The following is a 9831-nucleotide window of genomic DNA, read 5'->3' on the forward strand; positions in this document are numbered from 1 at the left end:
TGCTGGGACATGTTGTATATCTTGCCATTAGTGTTGATGGAGTTGGAAAAAATAATCCTTAGCTGCCTAGGAGAATGGATGACATGACTTTCACTACTGTAGAGTTCCTTTTTTTAACCAAATATGACTTCTCCAATAGAAGAAATTACATTTTCTCCAGATATTCAGTAGAGCAGGAATGACTACTGTATGGAAATAGCAGAAGATTGGTGTGGAGGTTGGTTAATTTTAAATATGCTCAAACGGCTGCAGCTGTGATATAGAAAAAGCACATACATCACACTAACTGTTTTACTGACCATGTATCCTTGACAAGTAGAACCTCTCTGTTAGATAATATAGGCCTGTGAGAAACCTTATCATTGTGCCTGAGATTCTTGCTTTGTTGTGAGAAAGAGCAAGAGGCTGTGCCTGCTTGAAGCCTTGAAATACAGGTGAGTGCAGGTAGCCCACTGATCTACCAGGGCTGAACTGCTGCAGCGCCTGCATCCCTGCTTGTGTTACTTCTGCATGGAAGCTTAGGTGCTACTTCAGAGATCCACTGGTAGAGAGGTAACTGAAATAAAACTTGCTCTTTGCAAATGCATTCGTGGCCTCTGGCTCTTTTTGCAACACGTCTGCACCTGTGCTCGCAACTACTCTAGGCATTAAACTTGTTGTGTAATCCCTGGTCCTTTTACTTATTAGGCTGTCCTCATCAGCTGGGTTCATCTCCAAGACCTGTATATCTATTATTTGATCATCTGTGCTGGAGGAAAGTATCTTCGAAAATGGCCAGAGAGAGATTATTAAGATAAATGAATAAAGAAATGGAAGCTGTTGGGTAAAAATTTCGGAACTTGACACTGTGCACAGGAGGAAATCTATTATTGTGCTTAGCTGGTTGGCTTTGGGTTGTGTTGTTTGGTTTGTTGTTGTTGTTTGGTTTTGTTCATTTTGTTTTCTAAGCAGCTTGCATACTTGATCAACATTGTATTAAGAGAAGCCTGCTAGAGCAATATTGGCCTGTTTCACTCTGTACTACCAGATTCGTTGTTGGAAAAACTTTGGTAACACTAGCCATTACAGTATCCATAAAATGTAACAGAATATCCATCATTCAACAAATACTTTGTCTTTGCTTCTTTTTGAAAAGCAATCGGATCAGTCTAAAATTGCTGTGTATGGACATGGGCTGTGTTAGAGCTAGGGTAAACATTTTAAAGTCACTTAGGACTAGATCTAATACAGCAATTCTTAAAATAATTTTCTTACTATGTGATTGCTTTTTCCCTGGAATGTAATCCGGAGCTGTGTTAAATCTCAGGGATCGTCTCTGTGCTTCAGAATCCTGCTGGTCAAGGAATCTTGCTATATTGAGGTAGAATGAAAGAAAATGTCATAAAGAAGACATGTTCTGCAAATGAGTAAGGTCAGTGAAGCTTATTAGATATATTCTGTTTACCACCTGTTGGGCACTAGTTCCTATAACTGAAACTACTCATACAGAAAAGAGACCTCAGGTCACTTCACTCTACTAATTCCACATTTCCCATAACTTGGGAGAACATCCTAGTTACCCAGCTAAAGATAAAAGCACAATTTCTTTTTCTCCATGGTGGCACACCTTCCAAGAATTTATAATCTGTGGGACTGTAAGAGATGGAAGAGAACATGCCTGTGCCCACATGGGAAAAAGAATTTCTGGGGTCTTCAAAGACAAACTTAGGTGGTTTACAGTAAGCAGACATGTGTAAAAACAGTAACAACCCCTTGAAGACAGTTTTGGCTATTTTATGTTTAGTTTGGGTAAATAATAAGGATATTACAGTTGAGCCTGTCATTGTAACTTTTGATCAGGGCTTTGGATTAAGTTCATTTAGATTAAGTGGAAAGATGAACAAAAGTATGTCTTGAAGTAAAGTGCTTGACTTGAAGAGTGGGCTTAGATAAACTTAAAGAAGTTGCAGTGATAACCCAGACAGTCTGGACTTCTCAGGAATTTGAATAGAGAAGATCTCTGAAATTAAAGTTAGATTTATTTAAAATACCAAGAATTTATATCCAAACAAGGGAAAGACTTTCAGAAATAATGCCAGATGTAAATAGGTAGTTACTTAAAGAAGGATTTTTAGAAATACAGGAACACTGGCAAGGAATAGAAAATAATAGAAGGGAATTAAAAAATACTGATCAGGAAATAAAGTTATTTGTTAAAATGTATAGCAGGAATAAAAACTGTTTAAATTGAAGCTGAATTAGAAATTGCAAAGAATATTAAGAACTTTTCAACCTTGACTATTAGAGAAATGGAAAACGAATGAGATTCAGGTGAGTAATGTACAAGATTATGCACTTGGAGAATGCTGACAAGAATTTCTGCTGTCAGCAGACTCATCAAATGGAAGCAAAAAAGAGTAGAAGTATTGGAGTATACTAATTGGTCACAGGATGTCTGTGCATTGGCAGTGTGATGTAGCTCTGAAAAGGTGAATTGTGATCTGGACTGTCGGTGTATTTCCAGTACAAACAAGGGAATATTAATGCTCTGTTAATTCCTTATTTGAAATAATGCAGATAGGTATAATATTCCACTTTTCAAGAAAGAGACTGGGCCTAGAGTGGGCACAAAGAAGTAATACCAAGATGATCAAAATGGATGGAGCCTGCCTTATAGAAATTTAGTGTTGAAAAGTTACAGTTTTTCCACCCGTGAGATTACTAAGAAAAGTATTGGAGAAAAGCACCAACTTAAAGATGAAGTACAGCGGTATACTACTGTATGACGGTTACAGCAGTTGGTGGTGGGACTTGAAGATCTGGAAGATTCTTTCCAGTCATCTCCTACTATGCTCCTAGCTGTTGTTGTTTGTTGTTGTTGTTTTAAAATCTTTCTAGTAAAAGGAGATTATCCTTAGTAATTATCTGCCTTGTGACTGAATGTGTCTCTGTGTGCTTAGCCCTGATTTTCCTGTCCCATGAGAGGCACTGCCTTGTCAGTGCTTAATATGTATATAAAAATAAAATTTCCGAAGAAGTGTAAAAATTTCATTTATATCCTTTTGAAGAGACATACAGAGGTTTGGGTTTTTTTCAGTGCTCCTGTCATTCAAACATTCTGAAGAGCTCTACACTGCATTTTCTACTTGGTGAAGTTTTAGCTTTCATAAGACTGCAGCATCATCTGCTGTTTTACCATTTTCAAAATTAAATCTTTGCAAATATTTTTTGTTATATGAAATTAACTCCCTGTCTAAAATTATCAATTTCACTTTTTCAGTAGGCATTGGTAGAAAGCTGTGAAAGTTTCTTTCATTCATTAGTGCTAATGGCTGCATATAACAGGTTTGTTCTCAGGCTGAGATACAGATAAATTAATTATCCTGTTAAACTGAAAAATGTTTTTAGTGTACAGGATCATTAAATCAGTTTAGCATTTAAGCAGTTTTATATAAATGTATATATTGCTGATATATTTAGTTTTATATCTTACAAATATTAAATATAGAGGAAGTAGAATAAGCAACTTGTCTGACTGCTGAAGAAAACAATGTTATCTATTTTTCATTTTGTTGACACCATAGATTAAGGTATCTCATTCCTGAGAGAGTGAGATTCCTTAAAGGCTGATTCTCTGTTCCAGCACTAAGCAGGATGCCACCAGAGCTGGTAAGAACCTACACTCATGTAATCATAACACTGAACTCTCTTCTGGTAGGAGCACTAATACTACAAACTAACAGAGCAGTCACTTTCGTGGCTTTTGATCTGATTTAGTCATATCCCCACTTCAGGCTTAAGCCACAGCAGACTTAAGGGCAAAGCTACATGTCCACAGTTTCTGAGCAAGACCCTAGGCTTAAGTATTTAGCAAACTCTGTAGTTCATAATGTGGACATTATAATCTGTAGCACCTTAAGAGCTGCTTGCTATTGAAAGCTGGTATTCTGAGTATTTTCTGTGACTTTGAAACAAGGCTTGATTGAGATACCCACATGTGTATCTCCAGGGGTACTTGAAATGCTGATGTATTTATGATACTGGCAGATACAACATGGCCCTCTGGAGCAGCAGCTGGAGGCCAGGTTCAGACCCTGAAGGCATCTCAAATGGCTCTAGGAGCTTATTTACTGTCAGCTGAACAGAGTCCTAATATTCCATGGAAGTGTATCTGAAATGCCCAAAAAGTAGCTGCTCTTCAATTTTTAAGGATGCTGCGTAGGTAAAGAAAGTCAGAGAAAACCTTTTTGGGCATCAGTTTCATGTAGTGATCAATTCTATGCAAATCTCCAAAAGTGAGATTTGTGTTTCTGCTATATCCAGGGCATTTGCTGTGCAAGCTGTGCCTTTGCTTTTGAGCTTCCTAAAATGGCTTCTTAGACAGTAAAGATTATTGATGCCTTCTTATCTGTCATGCTTCAGCTATGACATATTTAGGCAACTTCTGCTTGCAATCAAACACGTTCAAGCCATGAAAGAGCAGCTGGTTTCTAAGTTCAAGGAATGTGAGGATGATTACACTTTTCATCTCCTTCCATGCAATTATGGTGTTTATTGTCTAGCCTTATGCATGAACTAAAAAATACGGTAACATCACATTGTAGTCAGCACTCTGTCAGACACTTCCCAATAGTTCTGTAGGATCTCACTAGGTAGGTAGAGCAGGAGCTAGACATAAACCTATCATTTGAGATTTTCCTTAATACAAGGAGTATACCTTCAAGAAAGCCAACTTTATGCTTCACTTTTTGAAAACTGAAGAAGTTATGAAATAGGTATTTCAAGATTTCCTGTACTAGTTGCTGGGACTTGTCTTATCCTTACACGTTACAAGGAAATACCTCACTGTAATTAATTTACAGCAGAATTCTCCATCTCTCTAAAATTGGTGTAAAAAAAAGTTGTGATGGTCTTGTCCATCATGGTAACAAAGTCCTGTATTCCTGCAGAGTATAGCTCCAGGCAGGGCTTGAAGACGTAAGGATGACCAGAAATGAAAGTATTTTCATTCCTATGCATGCTTCATCAGATTTTTTGTAAAGGATTGGCTTGAGACCTATCATGAAGTTTTATGCCATTGAAAACTTCATATGCTTATGTCAGTATAATTTAGAACATCCTTGCTGACTAAAATGCACAGCCAGCTGTAGGTACAGTGCTGAACAGAGAGTGAGGTGCAAGGTGCACTAATCAAAAAGAGTGCTTTTGAAGGTGGTTCTCTCACACGGGGATCTCTCCTGGTGTCTTCACCAGTGCCCTGCTGACTAAGGGGCTGGTGGTGCTGTTAGTGCCTTTTCACTGATTACACTGATGGTTTAAACACAAGACTTTATAGTATAAGGTGTGGAATGACCTGTTGGAGAGCAATGTAGGGGAAAGGGACCTGAGGATCCTGGTGGACAGCAGGATGACCATGAGCCAGCACTGTGACCTTGTGGCCAGGAAGGCCAATGGCATCCTGGGGTGTATTAGAAAGGGGGTGGTTAGTAGGTCGAGGGAGGTTCTCCTCCCCCTCTACTCGTCCCTGGTGAGACCACATCTGGAATATTGTGTCCAGTTCTGGGCCCCTCAGTTCAAGAAAGACAGGGAACTGCTGGAGAGGGTCCAGCTCAGGGCAACAACAAAGATGATGAATGGAGTGGAGCATTTCCCTTATGAGGAAAGGCTGAGGGAGCTGGGTCTCTTTAGCTTGGAGAAGAGGAGACTTAGGGGTGACCTCATTAATGTTTATAAATATGTAAAGGGTGGGTGTCATGAGGATGGAGCCAGGCTCTTCTCAGTGACAGCCAATGATAAGACAAGGGGCAATGGGTACACACTGGAACACAGAAGATTCCACTTGAATATGAGAAGAAACTCCTTCATGGTGAGGGTAACAGAACACTGGAACAGGCTGCCGGGGGAGATTGTGGAGTCTCCTTCCCTGGAGACATTCAAAGCCCACCTGGACACATTCCTGACACATCTAGGTGTTCCTGCTCTGGCAGGAGGATTGGACTAGATGATCTTTTGAGGTCCCTTCCAATCCCTAACGTTCTCTGATTCTGTGATTCTCTGATTCTGTGATTCTGTTATTGTGTGATTCTGTGCTTTTGTGCACAGCATTACGCCTTCAATGAAATAAATGTGAGTAAATGCTCAATATTTCCATGACCAAGGCCTGTAGTTCTTGCAGTGCCATATGTCTGATGGTTGAATTAAGGCAATCTGTTAACCTCTCTTTCTTGTGTCTCTGTTTCCTTAGCTGTGCTAGCAGCTGAGCAGGTGAGGCAGGCAGGCAGAGACCTGGCTTGCAGCAGGCAGGGTGGCCGTGCCCAGTGCCCAGCAGATGAGACTGGGCCTGGCCGCGGGGGGCTGCAGGGACCGGCACGCAGGGCAAGACGCTCTCCCTGCACCCCAACGAACCTGCCCGAGCACATGGAGGTGTAGATTCAAAAGGCTTTATTGGGGGGAGCGGTCAAAAGGGCAGCGGCCCCTCGCTGACCACAGTGAGGATCCTTCCCGCTGCATACGCCACGTTGTAGTAGGTCTCCTCACGCAGCATGTGCAACAGGAGGCGGTAGAGGAGCTCGGTGTCGCAGCAGGAGGCGTAGAGCACTGCAGCCGCCAGAAAGAAGAGGACAACCAGCTCCGGGATGACGAAGAGCACGCAGAGCATCCTGTGGGGCAGAAGAGACATGGGAGACCGGGCAGGATGGACGCCTTGCAAACCCTTCTAGGTAGGGGATAGAGGGAACCCTTCTAGGAGCTCCACAGGCCACCTCCCTGGCCATTTCTCCTTGCTCCCTTGGGCAGGCTGGGACACGAGACTCCGCAAGCCTGGGAAAACATCCCGGCCCAGGGAAAAGTGACGCTGAGCACTTCTCAGCTGCAAAGGCAACAGCCAGCCAGCAGCTTGCCAGCAACCTGGCTTGTGAGCCCCACCAGTTGGAGCAGGCGTCTAGCCCATCATGCCAGCCTCTGCCCAGGAGCGGGCCCCAGGACACAGGGGACCCAGTGGGGACACTCACTGCAGCCAGTAAAGGAAACCGCGTCTCCTCGCCAGCAAGTCCCTCTCCTGCAGGTCAACACAGAGCAAGGACACTTGTCAAGCACTGCCGCACGGTCGGGACAGACGGAGTTACACGGTGCCCCCGACCTCCGCCTTGAGCAGGAGCGTAGCCCGTGGTGGCTGTGACCTCCATGGACCCCTCTCCCCAGGGAGACCCACGCTGGCCAGGGGGCAGGGGCTGGCACACGCTCTCCCGCTTACCATCTGTTCTTCCACCACCTCTGGCAGCGCAGTCTCTGGCGTCTCGGCCTCCTTCATCTTCTGCAGATAGCTGGGGGCAACAGGGCTTGGTTGGACGACTCACAGACCTCCACGGCCACGCAGGGGTTCCCGTTCCAAACATATGCCACCCCAGGCAGGGATTGGGCTCCCCTGTCACAGCCCCACTCCATTGCCTGGCACCAGCATTGGCAGCCCCATCCCTGCGGGTGCTGCAGAGACACCCTGGAGACCTCTATGGGGTGAGGGGCCCAACTCACCAGGCCTCTTCCTCCTCCACCTCCTCTTCAAAATTACATATTTCCCGACGCAGCACCTGGGAGTCAGAAGAGTTGCGAGTGTCTGAGCCCGCTGTGGCCCCCCGCGAGATCCCCCACCCCAGGGCCTGTGGGCACCCACCCGTTTTCCCCCAGCCCTTTCGGCTTTACCTCGGTCTCCTTAATAGCCTGGTGCAGCAAGTCCACCGTCTTTGCATAGCGCCTTTCCTCCTGCTAAACAATGGGTACTTCATGCGGGCGACAAGGCTGGGACATGGACACCCCCGGCCCTTTCCTGCCCCACGGCCGTGCCCACTCGGGCCTCCTTGTCCCCTCTACCTGCTGTGACTCTTCTCCTCTCGCGCCTCCGTCCAGACACGCTGCCTCACACTGCTCCTGCGGGAGAGGAGGGCGTGAGGAGCAGCCATCAATCGGGGCACGGGGACAGCCCCACGAGTGCACTCCCCTCACCATTATCCCCTCTCCCAGCTCCCTTCGGGCACCACCTTTGCCCCCTTCGTGTCCCCTCTCCTTCCCAGCCCTGCAGCCACTGTGGGCAGACAGAGGGACCCCCATGCCCAACTCGGGACACAGTCCACGTCTGAACACGGTCCTGAGCAACTGGCTCTAGGGGAGCCTGCTTGAGCAGAGGCACAAGATGAGACACCACCATCTCCAGAGCTCCCTTCCAAGCTCAACCAGCCTGTGATTCTGCGAACTCACCTCACACTGGGCCAGCAGAACCTCCAGCTGCTGGAGCACCTGCTGGCAGTTCTCGTAAGATGCCGCCACAGCAGAGTTCTGCAAAGAGGAGCCGCATGGAGTCATTGAGCCCCTGACACAGCCTGAGCTGCTGCAGCTGGGGGAACATGGGCAGAGGAGGGGACACTGACCTCCTTGCTCAGCAGCCCTGTGCTTTCTTTCAGCTCCTCCTGCTTTGCCTGCATGGGGAAAGGAGGGGTCAGGGGCTGAAATCTCACAGCCCCAGCCCGCGGCGTCAAGAGGACAACTCCACACCTACCAGTGTCCCCCTTTGCCTTTGAGTCATGGGAGAATCCTGAACCAGGCACTCCTCGAGCATGTAAAGGTCTTCCTCTAACATGTTCATCTCCACTTCCTCACTTGTGTGTCCTGACACTGCAAGGTCTGAGGGACACGGCTGTGGGCACTGTTGGGCACAGACGCAGTCGGGGACGCTTCCCAAGAGCACCCGCAGCCGCGCTCTCTCGCGCACAGGACACGGCCACACACGTGCACAGTCAGGGAAGCCCAAGGGCCTTCCACTGCACAGCAAACACGGGACAGGTCGTTGGCGACTACTCTCCAAACTCCTGCCCCGCAGCCGCGCTCTCTCGTGCACAGGACACGGCCACACACGTTGCACAGTCAGGGAAGCCCAGGGCCTTCCACTGCACAGCGAACACAGGACAGGTCGTTGGCGACTACTCTCCAATCTCCTGCCCCGCAGCACCGAAGTTCTCCTCCGGATGCTTCCCCACCTCGGGGAGCAGCCCCTTTTATTGCCGCCAGGGTGCCCATGTCACAAACCCACAGTGACGCTGCGGTGACACAGCCAGCGTTGCCCATTGTGACATGGCCCTCCCCTCCGCGGGGCTGGTGCCAGGAGCAGATTTGGGCTCCAGCTGCGGCCGCAGGAGGAGCAGGGCTTCCCTCGCAGCACCCACTCTTAGCACACAGGCGGGAGCGAGCGCGGGCGCCACGTGTCGGCGTCTCCTTGTGGGCTTTGCCTGTTCCTTGACCAGCCGGCCGCCTCAGCTCCCCAGCCGGGGATCAAGCAGGAGCCAGGCTGCGCATGTGCTCCCAGCCAGCAAGGGGTAATGGGTGCAAACTGGAACACAGGAGGTTCCACTTAAACTTGAGAAGAAACCTCTTCTCAGTGAGGGTGACAGAACACTGGAACAGGCTGCCCTGGGGGGTTGTGGAGTCTCCTTGTCTGGAGACATTCAAAACCTGCCTGGACACATTCCTGTGTAGCCTCATCTAGGTGTTCCTGCCCTGACAGAGGGATTGGACTAGATGATCTTTTGAGGTCTCTTCCAATCCCTAACATTCTGTGATTCTGTGATTTACAGCAAGCTCATGAGCTCATGAATGTTTGATACTGTTGAGCGGAATCTTTAAAAGATATGAGGTTGAAAAGCTACAGCAGGCAGAATTTCAAGAAAACTTTCCTGTCTTTCCCCATGAAAATTGATGTAATTATCATGATTACCATTAAAAAAAAAAATGAAAGGAAAATGAAAAGGAAAACAAGGAAAAAGAGAGGGCAAAAGAAAGGGAGAAGGAGATGGGGAAGGAAAAAGA

General features: G+C 46.9%; 1 protein-coding gene across 1 annotated transcript; it reads right to left on the minus strand.

The window, feature by feature from the left end:
* Positions 1 to 6230: 6230 nt before the first annotated feature.
* Positions 6231 to 9093, minus strand: LOC309450940 (uncharacterized protein; the record flags this gene model as incomplete). Its single annotated transcript, XM_082074195.1, has 9 exons — positions 6231 to 6638; positions 6990 to 7036; positions 7232 to 7301; positions 7510 to 7565; positions 7678 to 7740; positions 7846 to 7902; positions 8230 to 8307; positions 8528 to 8789; positions 8978 to 9093. 9 exons carry the CDS (start codon positions 9091 to 9093, stop codon positions 6437 to 6439), a joined length of 951 nt encoding a protein of 316 aa, XP_081930321.1. The 3' UTR covers positions 6231 to 6436.
* Positions 9094 to 9831: the final 738 nt, after the last annotated feature.

The sequence above is a fragment of the Streptopelia decaocto genome, assembly GCF_964273445.1.
Source record: "Streptopelia decaocto genome assembly, chromosome: Z".
Taxonomy (NCBI): Eukaryota; Metazoa; Chordata; class Aves; order Columbiformes; family Columbidae; genus Streptopelia; species Streptopelia decaocto.